This window comes from Trachinotus anak, unplaced genomic scaffold (genome assembly GCF_046630095.1).
Source record: "Trachinotus anak isolate AG129_WGS33_773 ecotype Australia unplaced genomic scaffold, CSIRO_AGI_Tana_v1 ptg000010l, whole genome shotgun sequence".
In the NCBI taxonomy this organism is placed as follows: domain Eukaryota; kingdom Metazoa; phylum Chordata; class Actinopteri; order Carangiformes; family Carangidae; genus Trachinotus; species Trachinotus anak.
Window position 1 is genome coordinate 13,350,277 of NW_027273861.1, and position 22,928 is coordinate 13,373,204.

Genomic DNA, 22,928 nt, shown 5'->3' on the forward strand with positions numbered 1-22,928 from the left:
CTTTTGCAAAATAATCAGTGGGTGAATAGTGGAAGTAAAAGTATTGTTACGAAAAACAAACAGTGGAAGGGAAAGAGTTGACATTTTTACAATATCCAGTAGCCTGTTTCAAACGTGGCGAGTAAAAAGGCAGTCGCCATGTTTCTACAAAGTGCAGGATCTTAATGAGGCGCTTTTTCACTGTCTGTAGGCTCCTGTTGGAGCGTGTGTGTGTTCATGCCTGTGTTTACACATTGTGTATGTGTGGGAGTACATACTGCATACAGTATGTGCGTGCGTGTGTGTTTTGTTTTTTTGTGTCTACATACATGAGGTAAAGGCTGCAAGTATGTGTCGGATTAGTGCGCACACACAGACACACACACCTAAATGCTTTCGTGCGCCAAGTGGTATGTTTGTGTGTGTGCGTGCGAACATTTGTGTGTGTGTGTGTGTGTGTGTGTGTGTGTGTGTGTGTGTTCAGTACCATTGCAGCACTGACAGAGCTGTCTGAAGGCTGGCAGGCTGCAGATTTGTAGCGCATTCGGCTGATCATCTTATCTCCTGTCACCGCCAGTGAAAGATTGGAGGAACCGAGCCCACCGAGGCTCTCACACACACACACGCACACTGTTTTTTTCCTTGCTGGTTCTTTCTGTCTTGCTCGCTCTCTCACTCTTGTTTTCTCCCTGTGTTGCTGTGTCTTTCTCTCCATCCTCCAAACCTCTCCCTCCCTCTCTCTCAGCAAATGGTGCTGAGCCAAAGACTAATTATTACAGGCAATCATTTCGACATGAAATACCCACTTCCTGCTCACCGCTCTCCTCCCCTCTCGCCCTCATTTTCTTCCCCCCTCCAACTCTTTTATGCTCCTACAGTCACATAATGGCAACACACACACACACACACACACACACACACACACACACACACACACGTCTTTCTATTATTATGGGGACACTCGTTGGCATAATGCATTCTCCAGCCCCTCAGCGTAAGCTCAACCATCATAAGTAAGTACCTAACCCCCAAGTTTTAACCCTCAAACAGCCCTTTGAAGTTGTGAGGACTGGCCAAAATGGCCTCACAACCATGATTTGAACAACAATCCACACAACCGTAGAGAGAGATATGCACACACACACACTAGTAATTTCATTCATTGAAGTCCATTTTGTGGGGAATGGTTATTGCTTCCAAGTGCGACCTTGGGGCTTTTCCTGTAAGTACAAAAAAATATCTGTATTCACACACATACACTGTGTGTGAATGCAGATACTCTGTGTCTGTGTGTGTGTGCATTTGCTATGCAATGTTGTAATGCTATTGCCAAAAACAGGGCACTGATTTTACAGGTATAGAGACCTTGTTTTTTTGTTATTTTATAGACTAAACGATTCATTGATCAATCAAAAACAATCAACTGATAAACTGCTATTAAATAATCTTCAGTTATAATCAAAACACAACATTTTAAACACAGGAATTCCACAGCAGGCACTCTAATAATCTGTGCTGATCAATAACCGTTCCTGTCTGCATGTGTCCGTGTGTGTGTGTGTCCGTGTGTGTGTGTGTGTGTGTGTGTGTGTGTGTGTGTGTGTGTGTGTGTGTGTGTGTGTGTGTGTCTGTCGATGTGTGTGTCTGTGTGTCTAGTCATTGCTCTGCCTCTCCAAGCTCATCCCAAGTTTATGTTGTGATGAACACGCTGGCGGCTGTGCACACAAACACACATGCAGTCGCATTAGTTCTCAGCCCAGCTGTGAGTGACTTCTGCTGAGAGGCAATTCCACTGTAATAAAATCTATAGGGTGGGGGTCGAGGGGGGGTGGGGGGTGTTTAATCCTCATTCCCTCCCTCCACCACCACCTTCCTCTCCCACTCTCTGTCCTGCTTCTCTCCTTCTCCTCCTCCCTCGTCCCTCTTCTCCTCAACTGGCTGGCAATGATAAATGAGTCAATTATGTGTGTGTGTGCACGCGGCGCAGGAGAAGGGGAGCGGATGGGAACGTTATTACCTGTTGCGGCTGGGGGTAATGTTGCGGTATTAATCATATTCTAATTTTCCTCTGCCAAATGACCCCCCCCCCACCCCCTTCCATTCACCCACCTGCAACGTCCCACCTCACCACATCACTGCTGCCCCCCCCCCCCCCCCCAATCAATCTATCTCCCGCCCGCAAACAAGTCAGCGTAAACTGCCGGGGGCCCAAAATATACTACCTCTCTGTGAGGGGAGGGGGAGTCGGGGGGTACAGCAGAGTGTGTATTTTTGTGTGAGTGTTTGCAAGAGAGAGGGGGGGTGGGTTGGGGGGTGGAGAGATAGTTGCAGGGGTGCTTGGACCTGAACACATTTAGAAATGGAAATGTGTGTGTGTTTGCAAATTCAGCCATTGGCATTATCCAGTTTTAGAGGACACAAGGGACTGGTTTGGGTGTGAGGCAAGACAAGCAGGCACAGAGGACAGACAAAAATATGGGACACGTGGGAGAGGTGTTTGGCTTCCATCACCTCGGAGGTGTGTGTGTGTGTGTGTGTGTGTGTGTGTGTGTGTGTGTGTGTGTGTGTGTGTGTATGTTTGTGTGTGTTTGTGAAGGAGCTTCCACACCAGGTCTCACTGTAGCTGTGATAGCCTTACTGGCTCATAGACTGAACAGCACACATGGCTCATGTCCTGAACATAAGAAGAGAGGAGCGGTTGCTAAAATAGAAAATTCTTACATATACACAGACACAACTGACACGTTTGACCCACTTAAAGCAGAAACTCAGACTTCGATGAAAGTTGGCAAAGTATGCTTTCGAAGGTGAAAGAAGGGGAAATGGTCAGACAGATGTAAAGACAGATAGGCTGTCTGGTAATTGGGAAGCAACAAAATGAGGAGGAGTGGAGGGCACGTGGATAGAGTGAAAATTGTCCAGAGAGAGCGAGAGACACCTTGGATGTGCTTGCCTGCAGTTTTGGCTGGATTTCAGGCTCCGAGCATGACTTCGTCTATTTCTGCTCTGCTCAGAGGTGATAATGGGCTGTCAGCACCCCAGTCACCCTGCTCCCTCCTCCCCCACTGAGTGTGAGAGAGAGAGAGGAGGGGAGGGAGGGGAAAGGGGAGGGGTGGAGGTGAGAGAGAGGAGTAGGGAGTAATTTGTCATCATGTTGTAAATTGCATTGTGTATTTTTACCTGGAATATGATACGAATCAAAACTAACCTGTTTTATTTCTTCCTGTCTTCTCTGTGTTGTAGTTTGAAAATGGAGTGTGAGAAACTGGCTACAGAGAAGACTGAGATCCAGAGACACTATGTTATGGTGAGACACACACACACACACACACACACACACACACACACTTGTACTTCTATCTTTGTGAGGACCCTCATTGACATAATGCATTCCCTAGCCCCTTACCCTAACCTTAACCATCTCACCTGAGTGCCTAACCCTAACCCTGACCCTGACCTTAACCTAAACCTAATTCTAACCATAACTCTAAAACCAAGTCTTAACCCTCAAAATGTAATTTTAAGGTGTCTCAAAAAGTGAGGACCGGCCAAAATGTCCTCACTTTCCCAAAATGTCCTCACTCTGTTGGTAAAATACTTTTTTTGGTCCTTACTATGTAGCAAGTACAAGTGTACACACACACACACACACACACACACACACACACACACACACACATACACACACACACTCTCTCTGGGCGCGCACAGGCCAGTCTCCTCGCATACACTCACAACAAGTGCAGTGCCAAGTCTGCTGAATCCCTTTCATCTGCTAACAGCTGCCAAACAACACCCACCAAAAACCACACACAAGACCACACACACTACCGCACGTACACATATTATATGACTGCAGAATAAACAGCACTTACATGGGCGTGCAGGCTTGTGCATGTGTTTGTGTGTGTTTCTTCTTGGATCTCAGATATGTTCTCCTGGGCCATCTGTTCATGGCTGTGCATTGAACCTCACATTCTTTTGGTACCAGCCCAAATGTGTTTGTAACACTGACTATCAAACTTTGAGTTGCTGAAAACTGGCTTCCAATGTCTGATCTGATCGATTCTCCTCTTCATTTACATCACATTGTTCCTTATCAATCAAAATTTCAGGTGCTTATGTAGGAAGAGTTGTTGTGAGTTACATTGCTGTTGTTTCTTGCCAACAACTTACTATCAGGGTATAGTTTTGGTACATGCTTGTATAGTAACTGGAGCCCTTTACAGAATAATGAGTAATTACAGGTTTATTTGAGCCCTGTTGTTATCAAACCTTGGACCCTGACAGAGTTGCTCCAAACCCTAGCACAGCTGAAAGGATTAGTCAATTATTCGATTGATAGAAAATTAAATGGCAACAATTTTGATAATATCTTAAGTCATTCTTTAAGCAAATATGCCAAAAATGACTTGTTTCAGCTTCTTGTTTGTGGATATTCGCTGGTTGTCATTGTCTTTTATAGTAAAGTTATTAACTTTAGACTGTTGGTCGTTCAAAACGAGAAATGTGTGTGTGTCATATTGGGCTCTGGGAAGTGATGGGTGTCATTACTTTATGACATTTTATAGGTTCAATTATTTAAATGAAAAAAAAAAAAAAAAGCTTAAGTGATCATCAAAATTCACGTTAGTTTCAGCCTGTTGACCAATTCAGATTTGTAGGTGTTCCACTGCTGTGTCACTGGTTGTCAGTCATCCCCTCCCGCACCGCCTTGTTTGTCTGCTCATGTGGTCTGTTCTCTGATACTGCTGCTTCATTTGCCCACTCACTGGAGATGGTCCCATACGTGTGATGCTTTTGTATCTCATCACTGAAGGCACAGGAAGCCTTGGAAGTCATCATGTGGTTTGAATCCCAAAGTGCTTCCTGAGAATTTGGACATTTCAACAGATGAAGCTCACACTCTGTCTTCTCAGAGAAGCACTCTGCAGTGAGAAGTAGCCCTCCGTGTGAATGTACATGAAGGATACATGATCAGCAAATCTTTGGTTCTGGGTAAAGGAAAGGCCAAAACTCTTTGTCTTCCTTTGTATTTTAAGTCTGAAAACCTCCAGCCTTGATTTACCTGTGATCAGAGGCACACACAACCACAGCTGACTGAGTGTAGGCTGCCCAGAACCTGCTATGCCAGAAAAGAGCTATGTGGCAATCTTGGCTCAGATCAGGGACTGGTGGGGGGATTGAAGTTTTAGTGGTGGGGAGAGGGGGTAGCTGGCATCAAGCACAGGCCAGGTCTCCTTTCTTGGCTGATGATTTGGGGGAGTTTGGATGTTGCTAAGCAACAGGCGAAACTTGGCACACCAACTGCCAAGCAGAGCTGCCAGGAAAGGCGTCTTTTATGGAGCCACACAGAAAAACACACAGAAAAGAGGAGCGCGCACACACTTGCCGAGAACACACACACTTGGAGGGAAACATGCACACAAAGCGTATAGATACACACGCCTACACAGTTGCAGACTTGTGGTACAAACACACACACACACACACACACACACACACACACACATGCACACACATACACGTACAAACACGCACACACATGATAACTGCCAGAAAAGATGTCTGGAGAGAGAGGACCCCTGCCATCTCCTTTCCCATCCTGCCAGACTGTTATGGCTGCCCAACTGCCAATCTCCTCTCTCCACAACCAGCCACGCTGAAAAGCAAATGTCAGCCTGTCATTTTTCGGAGCATCTGACTTTAAAATGCTCTCCTTTTTCGCCCATCTCTGAAGGTAGAGAGACAGACGGAGCTGCTCCTGGATTCTTCACAGCTCCTTGTACTTTTGGATAAAAGATAGGGTCAAAAAGCTCACATTAGACATGATTATTGTAATAGTCTGTCACCTTCTTCTGCCCAGTGACAATTTTCCTGCCTCACTTGGGGTTTCTGGCTTTCAAAATGTGCCTCAGGGTCATTTTAGAGCCATTGACTTTCAGCAGAGTCAAGGTGAAACTAGAGGCGATGTGCTTTAAGGGACATATGGGCACTTCAGAGTGCACATGCTCAGACTGGCACAGTTTGAAGCTGGAAGCATCAAAATGATTTTGTGAGGGTTTGTTGGGTCTGTTGAATTTATTTGTGTAAAAACAATGCAGTGACTGAATGTCATTTTTATGTAAATATAACACTACTTACAAGGAATGGCAGAAATTAGATGTTTGTTTTTTTGTTGTTTTTTTTTTTTTAAATAAATTACTGTATTTTCATGTCTGAAGGTCATTATTCTACATTTTGTTATTTTCAGTGAATTCTGTAAAAAGACCAAAACCAATAGCATATGTTTCTGTTTTTTTAAATACTTTCTGACTTCCTGTCCAGGCTGTGACACTCAGACCCAATCCTGCTCAATCCCATTGAGGATGATAATGTTTAAAAACGGTTCACAATGATATAGTTTCATTTTTAAAGCTGAGCACTGTAGTTTTTTTTTTTTTTTTTTTTTTTTTAGGAAACATTAATTAAACACAAGTAAACAGTGCATTTGTTGGGAACTATTTTTAGCTGCAGATTAATACATATTTGGTGCGCTGGTGAGTAGTTCCAGCAAACCCAATGTGGAACTGATTATTCATAGTTGGTTTTGAGCTTTTCATGGGATTTGTTAGCAAGAAGAAAAAATGTACCAGACTTAGACTGAAAAGATTTTTTTTTTTTTTTTTTTAATATATTCTGTCATTGTTATCATTTTTATCAGTTCTCCATTTAACCATTGTGCAGATAAATTCAACTAGATGACCAAACTTAATCTTATTTAGCTGCTGTGATGCAGCTGTTATAGGAGATAAAAAATGATGTACCTTAAATTAAATGTGCTATTTTTTCATCAGGTCAAATTATTCAACTTTTAAAAATTTCCATTTAATTCCTCAAACAGTGTTTGCAAAAGTTGTCAGATTCTCTTTCATTTTATGGACAGTAAATATTGGGTTGGGGTTAAAAATGCATTGCCATTGAGCTTTTCCTTCCTTTCCTCATACAGTCTTAAAATGTTTATGTCAGTTATTCCTATGGTATATAAATATTACAATTATTAAAAGGAAAAAAAAACCCTATAGCTTTACATAGTCCACACATGACAACTGGTGTTAGTCTCCTCGTATTCTGGTTTATGTGAGATCATTTATTAACTGATGTTCTCTGTGTTTCAGTATTATGAGATGTCCTACGGCCTTAACATTGAAATGCACAAACAGGTGAGTGAACTCTAGATTTCTCTCTCTTTCTTTCTGCCTTTTTATGCATCTCTATAGGTCTCTCGCCCCGTCTCTCATCCTCCTTTCCTCATACTGCTAAAGTTTTACATTATTCTCTTGCATTACTATCACTGCCTCCTTTCTTTTGCCCCCATTAGCTCTAACTAATATTTTTCAGGAAAGTGTGTGTGTGTGGGTCTCTACCACTGTAATGTCACTCCTCTCTCTGATGGACCTATATAGCACTGTTATGCTGTGGAGGCGTTAATAGGATCCACAAACAGAATTCATTTCTCTACCACAGACGGATGAGAATACTTTGTCCTTACCCGAGCCTCCAAAACAGCCTACCCTCTCACCCCTCATAAATCCCTGTCTCTTACTGCCTCTGTGCTCCCTCCCTCTATCCCTTCGTCCATCCATCCGTCCCTCCCACTCCTGCCCTGATTCTCAGTCCCCTATTCCTCTTTTCTCCATTCCCTTCAATTGCTTGTCTTTTTTAATGCCGTTCTCTCTTAATCTCCATTTCTTCACCATCCCTGTCTCCCTTCCTTTCCATTGATTTCTCTGTCTCTCTCTTTATCTCTTTTCTTTTTTCTTTGTACATCCTCCGTCCACCTCGGTCTCCTTGCAGACACACAGTCCGTGCTGAATTTCACTTTAAATCAGGTCACTGCCTTCCTGCTGTCTCCTCTCTCTTTCTTTTTCCTCTCTCTCTCATTTCATTTCACCATCTCAATCGTTTTGCTTTTGACGTGCTGCTGCCGCCACTCCACCCCACTCCCCACCCCCCACCCCACCCCACAATCTCGATTTTCCTCCCCCGCCTTCCTTCTGTTTCTTCTTTCTCTGTCTGTTTCTCCTCTCCCTCCTACATCCTTCGTTCATTGGCTGTCATTTCCTCAACCCACTCTGCCCTTTTCCTCCTCATCTCCTTCCTTCACCTCCTCTTTTCATTTCCCCTTCTCTCATTTTGTCCTCCCCTCTTCATCCTCTTTCTCTCGATTGCTCAAGCCTCCCCACACCCCCACCCCACACGCGCACACACACACACACACACACACACACACACACACACACACACACACACACACACACACACACACTCACTCTCTCTTTGACTCTCTCTCGCTCTCCCTTTCTCTCTCTTTCCTGAAGATGTCATTTAGTAGTTGGAGTTCTCTAACAAGAAATCATTGTGTCTCCCTTGGGGTGGGGGGCGATGGATTCAGAGGATGGAGGGAAGGAGGGAGGGGAGAGGAGAGCAGAGGAGGGGGGAACACGCTCCCTGGCTGAAAAATGGAGGGTAGAGGGAGGGAGAGATGTGGGCAAGCAAGAGGAATGAGAGGGAGCATGAGAGAGGAAGAGCGAGGAAAAGGGAGGGGGCGGAAGTTCAGTCCGGCATCAATAAATCACTTAAGAGAGAGAATGGGGTGGGGACACACACACACATACACACACGCACACGCACACACACACACACACGCTAGCTCATACACACACACAGCAGAGTCTAGCTGTCAAGAAGACAAACAGCCTGCGGCCATAATGATGTTGTCATGATCTCTGCATGCATATCATTACTGGCCCTAACGGCCTTGTTGGGCCTGCCGCTAAACGTGTTTGTGTGCGTGTCTTTATGTGTGTGTGTGTGTGTGTGTTAGACATCACACGGCAGCATTTGTAACACTGATTACTGCACTAATACTGGGAAAGGAGAAATGGAACGAGGGATAGATGGAAAGAGCTGAATGGAGTGAGATGGAAAGAGAGATGATGATGATGAGGAGGAGGGAGGGAAGGAGGGAGGGAGGGAGAGTTGGCTGTTGGCTGGGTAGTAGAGCAGATCGAGACAGACACACACCCACAGCAAGAATCACTGACCCCCAGCAGGAAACACACACACACACTCAAGCATGCAAAGTGCAAAACCACACACAAACAGACATGCAAGGACACATCAGAAACACATGCCTACACACACACACACACACACACACACACACACACACGCGCGCGCGCGCATACGCACACACACACACACACACATACACATACAGTGAAAGAGGGAAAAGATGGTGAATCTTGCATCTTTTCTCCATCACACACGCGCACACACACAGACACGCTCACTCTGTGTGGGCTGGCTGTGGCCACAGCAGATGCTGTCCATGAATATTTTAGTCAAACTTCCTGGCAGAGTTTCCATTTGCATGGACCAGATGTAAGCAGCTGAAATATTTACCACACTGGCCCTGGCAGAAACAGGCCACAGCCATGCTGTGTGTGTGTTGTGTGTAACCTTTATAAGTGTGTGTGTCTTCTTGTTTGTTCGTGCTCAATCTTGGCTGTGTGTGTGTGTGTGTGTGTGTGTGTGTGTGTGTGTGTGTGTGTGTGTGTGTGTGTGTGTGTGTGTGTGTGTGTGTGTGTTTGTGTTTATTCATCAAAGTGACAGTATCTTTTTTTTCTTTCAGACGGAGATTGCCAAGCGGTTGAATGTGATCTGTGCTCAGCTCATCCCATTCCTGTCACAGGAGGTGTGGAACACACACACACACACACACACACACACACTGTACAGCATACAGCAGTCTCTCTCCTGCCTGACAGACGGCATGCACATACACACTACACACATTTATCAATAACTCACAGCTACACACACACAGAGCTGCAGATGGACAGAACTTCAAAGCACATTCATTTTCCTCAATCGCCAAATGGTTGCACGCATTCACACGATTCCCAAAGCAAAAAAAATCACTATTTCAAAGATGCTGTTTGTGAGAGTATGAATACTTTTTCGTACTAATTAAGAAATGTTACATGTGATTAATAAAGATTCAGTTTACAAATGGAAAGAAAATGTTAAGCCATGGTATTTAATTCTGAATCCACCTGCCTTCACTGACCTCTTGGTTTGTTCCACAGCACCAACAACAGGTGGTCCAGGCCATGGAGCGCGCCAAACAGGTGACCATGGGGGAGCTAAATGCTTCGATAGGGGTACGTGGGCTCCCCCCTCTGCCTCATAGCGTGTGTACCTTACACTCCCATTTATTTATTTTTCCAGCTTTTCTTTTTTCTTTTATTGAGGCAAACGTCCAAACTAAAATATACTGATTTATTGGCAATTATTTCAAAATCAAAGATTTATTTTTTTTATTTTTTTTTTTAATTCAAGTGTCTTCACCAGCCCCCCCAAAAAACATAATTAATTGATGGACCTTATTAAATGTCTCATATATTTTCCAAATATTTTTTAATTTATCGAGAATTAAAACAAACCTTAAAAAAAATTTCAGTTTCACTTATTTGTCACTTTAGTTGCCATCAGATTGATCTGACTCCAGAGCCACTGCCCTGACCTCAGCATTTCTCCTCTCGTGCACATCGCAGCACTTAGTTCCCTCCCTTTCCTTCCTCCTTTCCTCCTCTTGAGCAGTTCCTGTTCAGCCACTTCCTCCAGTGCTTGTAAGTCACCCAAATCTCTTTCTTTTGTCTCCTCTCTCTTTCTGTTTCTTCTTCTACTCTCCCTCTCTACAGCAGCAGCTTCAAGCACAGCACCTCTCCCAGCATGCCCAGGGTTTGCCAGTGGGCCCACACCCGTCAGGACTGCCCCACCCTGGCCTGGCACTCGGTGGAGGATCCAGCCTGCTGGCCTTGTCTGGGGCTCTGGGGGCCCAGCTAGCTGCCAAGGATGAGAGAGCTCACCTAGAGGCAGCAGCAGCAGCCGCCGCTGCAGCAGAGCACCACAGAGGTACAGGATCCCGTTCAACGATAGGTTAATGCATATTTACTTATTTTTGCTTCAGTGTGTTCTCAAAGTAAAGGTGGAAAACTCTCGATGAGTTTAGGGTGGGGACAAGAGATGGATTGCATTCTTGGAGATGAAAACATCTCTTTGAGGTTGGGAGTAGAGTAAACACTGGAGCTTGGCTCGATGGTTTCTGATGATTGGCTTTGCTTTGGATTTTTGGCAGGGCACAGGAGCGCTGCTGATAATAACACTCCGCAGGGATATTTTTCCACTGAGTCATCAGCTGCAGAGTGATGTAAAGTGATGGCATATAATCCTGGATTTTTGTGTGTTTGTTTGTGTGTGTGTCCTTATCTGCATGTGCTGTTCTGTGGCCTGGTACCTGGATGTGTTGGTTGCTGCTGTCCGGAATGAACAGATCGTGAAGCAGGACCAGTAAGTACAAATCACACACACATACACACAGCAAATAAAGTTTTGATGTTGCAGTTTACATTTTTTACACAGTATTTAATGAGCAATAAGCATTATACATTTAAAACTGTTATGAGCTGTGGTTGGTTAAAAGTGCACAGGTTTTGGCAGACCACAGGATTGCAGTCACTGATGACACATGTATAATAACAAGTTATATCTCTATGCCACATTGCTGCCACTATAAAATTGTGATAGTACTGGTTTAAAAAAAAAAGAAGCTGTAAATGCCAAAGCACATGCAGAGACCACTCCAGTCTTTTCTGCTGCCTTAAAGAACACTTGAAGCATTCTCTTTCTTCCTCTCACTATTACAGTGAGCTGGCAGATCGATGGAGACTGATATTCTTTCACATTCATCTCTGCAGCTTATGAGCCTGACGTGATTTATGCAGTCCCCCTCGCCTCATTATCACCCGCTTCCTTCCTCTCGTCCCTCACTCCCTTCTTCCTCACCCATCTCTCCTTCCTACCCTCTTCTCCTCCACCTCTTTGTACCCCCATGCACACCTCCCCTTTGCTCTTTATTGCTCACTCTTCTCTCAATTCAATCCACCCCTCTCCTCTCTCTCACCTCATCCCTCTGCTCCCTCTCTCCTCTCTGCAGAGCTCTCTGTCCAATGGGGATAAGGGTCGTCCGGCAGACTACCTCAGCAACGGCAAGAAGAGGAAAGCTGATGAGAAGGAGTTCATGACAGACTATGTGAGGATGCTTTCATAACATTGTTAAATGTTTAAGTAACTGAGGGAAAGTTTCAGCCAACCTGACCAGTTCTCATCAGATGAGACCACTGGTGTCTGTACAGTGGTCTTTGGAGACCTGCTCTCTTTTTTAGACAGTAATTGAAATATTCACGCTCCCTGTTGTCATTACTGCGCTATTAGTGTCATTGTTGAAGAGCAGATATGTTAAGCATTGTGAGGGATTATCATTGTCAGTTAATTCATTTTGGGTAGATTTTTTTATCATCAAATTCAGCATTACCACTTTGTTCAATCTGAAATATTAAAAACATGAGGAATGCCTTACAATTTTAGCTTTTCTAAAATGAATTTATTCCATCTCTATTGTCCATTGCATTTCCTGCACTTTAAACCATCTCAGGCAATAAATTGTCAAGATCGGTCGTTTCATTTTCCTCTATTTGCAGTGGAAGACATTAAAGCTCATGAGAAAGTGCAAAAAAAAAAAACGTTTCATAAAACATTTCAAAATGCATTAGATTATGCACACACGGACACCTCTGCTTGTGTGTGACTCTTTGTGTGTTTGTGTGTGTGTGTGTTGTATATTTCTACATGTAATCTACATACATCATACCGCAGAGCAGAATATCTAATCTCACTTTCTCTCTCTCCTCTCACAGGGCAGCGATGCGGATAAGAGTGATGATAATTTGGTGGTGGATGAGGTTAGTAGGCGGCCGCTGGCCTATGCTGGCCTCACTTCACCGCTTTCATCTGCATACATCATGTAAACACACCCAGCAGGACCTTCTGAATAATCATAATAACAATAATACTCCGCCCATCCTCATCCACCTCTGCCTGCCCCTATTTCTCAATATACAACCATAAAATACACAGGCACACATGCACGTCATTGCAGTTCAAACTGTAAGAAAGAGTGCAAACAAAATGGATAGCAAGTTTTTAAGGGGCTGGTAAAAGTTTGTTTCCTATAAAGATGAATAAAAGTTTTTTAAAAAATGGCGGGGCAATATGTATTATGAATTATTGCTGTAAAAGTTCAACATAAAATTGGACATTCTTACTTTATTACCTCTTACTTTCTTACTTCAACTTTGAAAACTTACTCTACTCATTCTTCCCATTAACTTCAGATGAATTTTGGAACACATTTTAGCACAGAGCAGGGATTGTGGACTATGCATTACATTTTATAAGCACATTAGGAAGCATTTCTTAATGGCCAGTATAAACAGGAGGAATTATAGCAAGCAAAACCAGCTGAAATATTCATAACAGCCCCTGACTATTATTTTAAGAAAACTTGAAACATGGTGAGTCTATCCTTTAAGACAAACTAAGAAAAGAGTTAATTAACATGAGAAAAAAATGGTCACTGATAGATATCCAGGTGATATCTGTGACCTTTAGCTCTAAACGACTGCAGAATTATTGTACAGATTACCATTACTTCTTATTTGTGTCTTGTGCGCTAACATTTTTTGTGTTTTTGAATTCAGGACCCGTCGTCCCCCCGCAGTGTGCAGTCCTACTCGTCCAGAGAGAACGGTTTGGACAAGATGCCTCCATCTCGTAAGGAGGGTCCACCACAAGCCAGCCCCACTTCCCTGGCCTCCTCCAGCAGTGCCGCCTCCCCATCCCGTGGCAAAGAGCCCCCGCAGGTAAACGGAACACATCTGTATGATGTCACGTGTTATGTGCGTTAAAGTGGACCACACACAGGCTTAAAAAAGACAAATGCTTGAATTGTTTTTTTGGGACGTTATTGTCACGTGTATGCAGACACCTTATGAAGAACACACGATATATTTCAGTGCAGGACATCAGTGTTTCCATGCTGTCAGCACACGCTGTATTCTGCTGTTTTGTTAGTTATTATGATGTATATTCAACATGCCACACACATTGAGTCTGGGCTGTTGACATCCCGCAGCACTCCTCAGGCCCCATCTGCCCTCAGTCATACTTACTGTCATTCTCTTTTCTTTGCCATTCCTCTTTTTCTTTGCTGGCTGGCACCATCCTGTTGCTGTAAAATTATTTTTCCCCCATATGTCCAATTCTAAAGACAGTCTGTTTATTTCACTTTTCAGTCTAGATTTATTTCCCTTTCCTTCTTTGTTTTTTAATAACACTTCTCTTTTTATCCTTCACTCTTCTAGAGGGAGAAGTCCAGTACTCCTGGCATGAAGCCAGGGACTCCCATGTCTCAAGAGTCCAACACCCCGGGACCTAGCGGACCCCCACAGTTCAGGCCTGTCCCAGGCAAGCCTGGAGTTGACCCCCTTGGTAAGGTCATCTCATCAGATTGATTTTACTCCCCTGTATTTTATCATTATGAGGGAGCACTGAACTTCATAGCCTTAGGTTGATGTGAAGTGAAACTGTAAGGCTTGCTGACATTCCTGGAAAAACTCTTTGTAGACGTGTTGTTGAGGAGACTGAAAGCCACATATCTCCAGCCCTCCTCTCAGGGACATAAGCTTGCACTGCACACAGGGGATCATTTAAAAAAAGAAAAAAAAAAAAAAGAGAGAATCTGTATTTGCAGAGACAGCTTTTTAGCCTGTGCTGGCTTTGTTACATGTAGTGATTCTATCAACGCTGGGCCACAGTAGTTGGTATGGGTGTCAGCCAGCTCCCCACCACCGACCACCATCTGGACTTAATAAGCAGCTGTGGGCAAAAATATTCAGCGCGCCTCACTTTTTAAATGGAAAAATTAGGAGAGGTGATGGACTGTGACTGTGAGCTGCTTCATAATGAGCCTCCATCTATTCCAGTGTATCTCTTTTCTCTCTTTTTTTTACTCACATCACCTGTTAGCCCCCACACCGCTTTCACACACCCACATCATTGTTCATGCATATGTACACGCTTGAAGATGCAGCTACATGCGCAGAAGGAGGATACAGAGGATGTTTATGTGGGCTCACTCACACGCACACACACAGATACACACACACAGGTACTGGCTTGCTGCAGGAAGGTATGGTGGCCAGCAGGGGTCAGTAGTGGTCTAGTGCTGCAGTTGGTGATGTCCTGCCTTTTGTGGCAGCTTGTTCACAGCCTGTCAGTCACATCTGTCTCACACACTGACAGACTCTGCAGAGTACCTTAATAAAATGTGCATCTTTTTTTATCCTGTGTTTCAGTGATATCTAGAGCTCTTGGAATGAATGCCATTCTGCATTCTTTGCCTCAATCAATAATTTGTTCTCTTTAATAATTCACAACAAATTAACTCGCTCTTATCGTTTCCTCCCTCCATCCTTCCACCAGCTCTGGGTCTCAGAAACCCTCTGGCGGTGCAGGGAGCGTACCCTCCAGGGGCTTTTGGCCTGCCTCCTCCAGGTGTGAACGGGGACCTGCCCGGGGCGGCAGGCTACGGAGCAGGCCTCCACTTGGTCTCCCCCCAGATGAACGGAGCTGCAGCAGCAGCGGCAGCAGCAGCCGCCGCAGGCTATGGACGGTCCCCTGTGGTGAGCTTGACGCTCTGCAGATAATTTGTCTTTCCAGTGTCTCTGTCATATGTAACACCTCAGCATAAAAAACCTGTTGGAGAGGACAAAACTAGGGATATTCTGTGTACAGGAAAGAAGGAGCATTTTAGTGGGAGAGGAGACTGATGAGAGGTTGCCTTGTCATTTATCGTTAAGAATCTATGACCTTGGCTCCCGAAAAGTCTCTTTACTTTTATATGATCTCATTTTATTCTGATCTTTCATCCGATACTGTCTCTGTATTACCCATTTTTATGAGTGAACTGAACTCTCCTCTCCTCCTCTCCTCTCCTCGCTTCTCCTCTAACCAGGTGTGTTTTTTTTCTGGTATTTTCTTCTTCTTACATTAGGGTATTTTTGTTTCTTCCAGGTGGGCTATGAGTCTCCACACCCACATATGAGGGTCCCTGGGCTGCCTGCCAGCTTGCAGTCAGCCGCCTCTGGAAAACCGTGAGTTTTCTCTGCCTTGCCTACAATCGTTCAAATCTTCACCTGTTGGCTATTAACTGCACAAAGGTTCTACTCAAATTTCAATTTCAACACCAGAGGAGAAAAGAACTGGAAAGATGAATAATCAAAGATATTGAAGGTAGAAAAGGAGGGAAATTTTTAGTAATAAAGAAAAAATAACACCTCAGTGCCTTCAGAACTTTGTTAGGTCAAAATATACAATCCTGAGGCTTCTTTGTTAAATGAAACAGTCTGTATTAAGTAAGTATTCATCCCTTAAAGCACTTGAAAATAATATTGAGCAATGTGCCTGCCATGTCTGGCTCCACTTTACAAAGCAAAGTGGAGCCAGCAAGTATTGTTCTTATTTGTGGATGACATCAGTGCTCTTTAGTTATTACAGTTAAATACAGAATTACAGTAAAGACATAATTTTTTCAGTTATTCAGACATTATTATTTAATGTTTTAGTCACTCAGTGTCAGTCTGATGAAAGTATTTCTGGGTAATGCAGAAACCACAAGTTGAAGTAGATGAGGTAGGTTGTGGGGGAAAAAAGTCCTCAATCGTTATCTAATTTATCCATCCATCCCCTCCATTCCTCTTCTCTGCAGCGCCTATTCGTTCCATGTGAGCGCAGACGGCCAGATGCAGCCAGTGCCCTTTCCCCCTGACGCCCTGCTGGGCCCAGGAATCCCTCGCCACGCCCGTCAGATCCACACCCTGAGCCATGGAGAGGTGGTGTGTGCTGTCACTATCAGCACCTCGACACGCCACGTGTACACTGGAGGAAAGGGCTGCGTCAAGGTGTGGGACATCAGCCAGCCAGGCAGCAAGAGCCCCATGGCCCAGCTGGACTGTCTGGTGAGACACAAGGGAGGAGGGGAAGCAGTTAGATGGATTGTTGCAGACTCGTATTTAAAGTTTGTTGACTATCCTGTGTCTGATAATGTCCAAAAGTGATAATATTGTTTTTCATACATAAAATGCACTTTAGATGATGTATTACATGTGTGCTTTTGTCCTAAAGCCAAATCCTCCAATGTCTTTATTTATTGCTGTGATCCTGCTGCAGCAGCACATCTATTACAGTGAACTACAGTATATATCACTGTGTATAAATGTTTATATTTCTTCTTTTATTGTGGTCAATCAGAACAGGGATAACTACATCCGCTCCTGCAAGCTGCTGTCCGACGGGCGAACCTTGATCGTCGGCGGGGAGGCCAGTACGCTGTCGATCTGGGATTTGGCCACACCCACTCCCCGCATCAAGGCGGAGCTGACATCGTCCGCTCCCGCCTGCTACGCTCTGGCCATCTCCCCTGACAACAAGGTCTGCTTCTCCTGCTGCAGTGATGGCAACATCGTCGTCTGGGACCTTCACAACCAGACGCTGGTCAGGTAGGAGACGAGCAGGAGGGAGAAGTTGGAAAAGGAAAAATGGCCAGATAGTTTTCAAGTAACAAGAAAGAAGGAGAGGAGAGAGTGATGAAAAAGGAAGAGAAATTATAGTGAGGGAGTTGAGGGGGAGAGGAGGTTAGGACTTCCTAAACCTAAGGAAGGTTTAGTTTTTTTGTTTGTTTTTTTTTAATAAACATATTCGTGGTTTTGTATGTTCCAGAGGATTTACCACTATGTTCCTGCCCCTAATGTTACTGCCAGCCAGTCCCACTGCATGAATAACTGTATTTTTTTCCTTAGATTTTTCAAATTGAAATATTTAGGTGATAGACCCACCCAAATATCCAACGCTTTACCAGCATATACACGTCTATGCTTCAAAGGACAAGCCCTGCAAACTAGTGTAGGCTATGAATGCTGTGGTGTGAGGCACTGGTCCATGCTTAATACTTGTCCATATAAAATAAACACGTCAAATGCCCTTATTTAGAATTTATTAGCAGTATATAAACATAAAACAGTTATTTTTATAATGCAGAGTAATGTAGTTGAGAGCAGATAGAAGGGGATTTTAAGTGTTTATTAATGTAAAGTATTTATTACAGCTGTGTTTTGCTGTGTTGTCATTCATTATGTGTTTATACATCAGTCTCCACTTATGTGTTCCCACAGGGTAATATTTACTGACATTACAATCACAATACATCAATAATTACTTAAATGATATATCAGCGACATTGTAGTGCTATTGACCATTTTATTAAATGTTCATATAATTCTTATGAAAGCTAAAAGTGTTGCAAAATAAGCATTGAACAATAAGTCAGTGTAGTTTTAATTTCTCTAGTAGGACGATCTTTTGCGGTTGTGGTGGAGAGACTCAGGTTCCTTCAGTGTAGTTTTTTGCAAAATTAAGTAACTTCAACAAAAATATTGAAGACATGCGATTAAGTGTAACATATTAGCTGCATACCAAGACTGTGTGTGATGATTTTCATAACACACATAACTGAATGAACTAAAATCAGGTGATGCCTTGAGAGATGTTTGTCAGAAATGTAAGTTGTTAGAAGAGAACTAGGAAATGAGGAAACCAGACAAACTAGTATGTTTGAATGAGCACAGATCAGAGAGGAGGCAGGAGGTACGTGTGTGTGTTTCCCTCTGACTCTCTTGTGTGTCTCCTGCCTGCAGGCAGTTCCAGGGCCACACGGACGGAGCGAGCTGCATCGACATCTCCAACGACGGCACCAAGCTGTGGACGGGAGGGCTGGACAACACAGTCCGCTGCTGGGACCTCCGAGAGGGACGCCAGCTCCAGCAACATGACTTCACCTCGCAGGTACACACAGAACACACAAACACACAAACCAGACTTGCTGCAGTTCAGGCTAATAGGCATTAATGTGCTGAGGCTTCCAATGATCATTTACGCTTTACTGGTCTCATCTCCCCATTTCTTTCTCTCCTCCATCCTTTCTTTGATTCCTTTCTTTCTCCAGATCTTCTCTCTGGGCTACTGTCCGACAGGCGAGTGGCTGGCTGTGGGAATGGAGAGCAGTAACGTGGAAGTCCTGCACGTCTCCAAACCTGACAAGTACCAGCTGCACCTCCACGAGAGCTGCGTTCTCTCCCTCAAATTTGCCTACTGCGGTATGCACACACACACACACACACACACACACACACACACGTAGACACTGACTAGATTGATGGTTTGGTTACATCACATTACCTGAGGGTATTTAATCACAGAGAAGCAGAACAAATCTTCTGCTTCTTTCATTATTCAGAAACAGCTTCTTCCTTTTCACCTTTCCTGTTCTTTACAAAAGCAGCTCTTCCCCCTCAGGCTTCTCCATATCTCGCCTCCCCTGAGGCTTTATCAGTTGATGGCTGTATGTGTTTCGTCCTGTAGGTAAATGGTTTGTGAGCACAGGCAAAGATAACCTCCTGAATGCGTGGCGGACACCTTACGGATCCAGCATATTCCAGGTAGAGTTTTAAGCACAAGATTTTGCAACAGTTTTTTTGCTTTGTTTTGTTTTTTAATTCTTTTTTTTTTTAAAGTTAACCATGGAAATATGATTACATGATGAGACATTGTGTTCTTTGGCCTGGAAACAATTCATTTGCCAAATTTGAAAGATTTCCAAGCTTTTTTCGTTTTCTGTCTGTTTCATCATCTTGTTTACTTACTGAAGAGTATTTTGAGACACAAACATCAGTTTTGACTTAACTAACAGCCAGTATGTGAATTTTTGTGTCATTGTTCATATAAAAATCACGATTCATTGAATGTTTGTAGCTAATATGCTTCCTCTTCGTTTCTGTGTTCAGTCTAAGGAGTCTTCGTCGGTTCTCAGCTGTGATATCTCCCCTGACGACCAATTTATTGTCACCGGCTCTGGGGACAAGAAGGCCACAGTCTATGAAGTCATCTACTGAACTCTGATTGGCTGAAGAAGTTAACCTAATAACCAGGGGGCGGGGCCAAGGCTCCCTCCTGCACCAATGACTGTACAGAGCGTCGGTGGCATCGAAAACAAGAGACACTCAACTTGTACTTTGTTGTTTTGTTTACGTTTGTGAAAGAAATGAGACAGAAAGAGAAGCAAAGGGGCACAAAGTCACATCTCTGGAAAAAAAAAAACAAACTTTGAACTTTGTTTTTAATGCTCTGAGAACGCTGGTTAGTCTATAGCTGTGCAAATGTGGGATTCCTCCAAAGAACTTTTTGTTTTGTTCCCTTTTTTTCCCTTTTTTTTTTAACAAAATAAAACCTCTGTAGTGAACAAGAAATTAGCAAAAAAAAAAAAACTTATTTTTTTAGCCTTTGAATTTTTCGCAAACAGTTGGACGGTATCGAGAGGAAAAAGACAGACGTGGGACTGAAGAAGTGTAGGGAGGAAACTCTTAATGGAAAAATACGGTCCATATTCTGTACTGTGTAAAAAGTATCCAACCTGGGTCAGCTTGGCCCGGACCGGCCTGGTCTGCAGCACGTGGCTGCTCCTTGGGGCGGCAGATGTAAGGCAGATGGCAGGATGGCGTGCTGTGAGGTTCCAGCTACTTTTTTTTTTTCTCCTGGTTAATTTTCAGCAGCAACATGATTGTATCATCTCCAGTACATACGTGACAGAACAGGGCTTGGTTTCCTCTTAAGTGTCATGAGACTCAGTTTGTCTTTGTTCCTTTTGCATTTTGTTTTTGTTTTTTTCTTTTACAAAAGAACAAAGATGAACTTATTCAAGAGATGTTTTTAAGGAAACTGGCCTGGGACAGAGAACCACGGCCCAGAGGACAGAAAGCTGAAGTCAGTTCAAAGAACTCACAACAGGTACTCTGCAGTTTCAGGGGCCTCTGCTACATCGTCTTCATCCTTAACACTCAACATTAAATGTGATTTTCTATTGTATTTGTTAGGGCACATATAGGCAGACAGGTATTTTCACAACTGCATCATGAACCTTGAACCTTGCTATATATGGACATGTAAATAAAGTTCTCTAAAGGCAAACAAGGATCTGTGAGTTGGATTTGCTTTGAGACAGCAGGCTGTAGTGTGGGACATCGCTCAAACATCCAGTTTTTGTCTGTGATCTGCAGCATATCATTTGTGTTTTTTATCTTTGTCCTGTCATCATCTTTCACAGAAAACCAGATTGAAACTGCTCCAAAAGGACCAATGCAGTTGTAATGGTTTGAAGGGTAGAAATAAGGTAGAGCTAGTGTGTGTGTGTGTGTGTGTGTGTGTGTGTGTGTGTGTGTGTGTGTGTGTGTGTGTGTGTGTGTGTGTGTGTTTGTGTGTGCGTTGCACTCTACTGCCTGTGAAAAGGTGTTTTTCAACCACAAGACCAAGTCAGGCTCTTGCCAGGTTTATCTTGGATGTTCCAAAAAGGCAAAAGAAGCGTTTGTTGAATATTTGTTCAAATCACAATAGCCAGAAAAGTGTGTGCTCACAGCAAGGTGCCAAGAAGCATCTTAGAAATATTTAGATTGAAAATGAAGGAAGTGAATGGTGAGTACACACTCTGCCTCCACTCTCTTGTGATGGAAACATCTCTCTACCCCACTGAGGGGAACGCAAGAGCACAAAGCTTTTCCTTTAGTCAATATCTGCAACCTCAGACATATGAGAAAGTGTTTTGGGATTCAAACCCGCAGCATGAGCGCGTTTCACAGCTCCTCTGTGACTGGAGCTCCCGGTAAATAATGCGACTGTACAGTTGTTTTTTTTTTGCTGCTGAGCTAGCTCGTAGTGAGGCGAAACAAAGGTGATCTACAGTGCATTAGACTGTGGGATGGAATATTATAGCAATAATGCCCAAGAGGGAGTTCTTTGATGATTATGGGTGTAGTGTTCACTGTCCTGCCTGAAACAAAAAGCTTTAACAGTGGGGGAAGGGGGGGGGGCAAGCAAAGCATTTAGACTTGTTTGCATACAGGTGGATAATAAATCATTTGGCTTCATTTCATGTATGTTGAGACACGGCTTTTGACCTTTTTAAAATGCACAATATTTCTGTTAATGCCCATAATCACAGCACAGAACTGTCTCAAAGCTATTATGACTTTTATACAGTTTCCAACTAGTGTGAGCAGTTGACTTGAGAATAAATGAAAAAATGACTAAAGACACAGATAACAGATTACTTGCCTTCTCTGTGCTTTGGTCAGATGAGTCGGCTGAAACTTGCCGCCGGATTAGGTCATTTCAGTCTCCTGATTAGAGCAGAGTAATCTTTTCTCAGTGGCGTGACAGCAGAACCGTCTCATGGGGACTTATTTATCATGGGAGATGCCCCAAAATTTCAGTGGAGCAGGTTTCAAAATATGCAGTGAATGGGGAATCTCAGCTGCCAATTAAACAACGCAGCCTTTGAAAATATTTGGCATGCCTGTTTTATGTATTTTAAATTCAGGCCAAACGTGTCAGCATCTTTTTAAAATTCTACACATATAGAGATCTATGTAAATGAGCTCCAGTATCTCTGCCTGATTTGATGTGTGTGAAGAGATGAGAAGAGACCTCCAACACTGGTCGCACTCCAGGAATCAAAACTGGTCAGTTGTTAACCCAGTGTTTGATTTTTTATTTTTTTTTTATTTTTTCATTGTGTGCTGTCAGTATTCTGCAAAAACCTTACGTCACCTATTTGCCTTTTCGTCAATGTGATGGGTCGGAAAATGTTATCAGTGTGACAATTATTGCATTTAAAATCAAACTGCTGAGAGTTGTAAATGTGGTGTTTTGCAGGATACTGAAAGGTTTTTGGACTGTGCAGAAAGTTTATTTCCTCATGAGTGAATGGAGATGAAAGGCTGTGAAAAACTGGTTCTTGATGTTGAGAGAATAAAGTTTTCCTCTTTGGACACTTGACTTTTTCTTTTGCATGTAAATATCAGAAACAAGACAAGGGCTTATAGCTGTGCTAGCAGCTG

At 43.5% G+C, this 22,928-nt stretch overlaps 1 protein-coding gene across 6 annotated transcripts in view; it reads left to right on the forward strand.

Annotated features, from left to right (window-relative positions):
* Positions 1–22,859, forward strand: part of tle2a (TLE family member 2, transcriptional corepressor a) — a 41,534-nt gene extending 18,675 nt beyond the window's left edge. Inside the window, exons 3-20 of one of the 6 annotated variants that reach the window (XM_071487708.1) lie at positions 3,223–3,286; positions 7,137–7,181; positions 9,656–9,718; positions 10,113–10,217; positions 10,728–10,941; positions 11,360–11,376; positions 12,023–12,118; positions 12,783–12,827; positions 13,626–13,787; positions 14,289–14,415; positions 15,409–15,608; positions 16,000–16,079; positions 16,694–16,943; positions 17,236–17,483; positions 18,678–18,825; positions 18,986–19,136; positions 19,402–19,478; positions 19,824–22,859. In XM_071487708.1, the coding sequence (XP_071343809.1) occupies positions 3,223–3,286; positions 7,137–7,181; positions 9,656–9,718; positions 10,113–10,217; positions 10,728–10,941; positions 11,360–11,376; positions 12,023–12,118; positions 12,783–12,827; positions 13,626–13,787; positions 14,289–14,415; positions 15,409–15,608; positions 16,000–16,079; positions 16,694–16,943; positions 17,236–17,483; positions 18,678–18,825; positions 18,986–19,136; positions 19,402–19,478; positions 19,824–19,931 (2,200 nt within the window). In that variant the 3' untranslated portion in view covers positions 19,932–22,859. The remainder of the gene's footprint in view (positions 1–3,222; positions 3,287–7,136; positions 7,182–9,655; positions 9,719–10,112; positions 10,218–10,727; positions 10,942–11,359; positions 11,377–12,022; positions 12,119–12,782; positions 12,828–13,625; positions 13,788–14,288; positions 14,416–15,408; positions 15,609–15,999; positions 16,080–16,693; positions 16,944–17,235; positions 17,484–18,677; positions 18,826–18,985; positions 19,137–19,401; positions 19,479–19,823) is intronic. The other 5 variants (XM_071487709.1, XM_071487710.1, XM_071487711.1 and 2 more) reach the window with 5 other exon arrangements.
* The last annotated feature ends 69 nt before the right edge of the window (positions 22,860–22,928 follow it).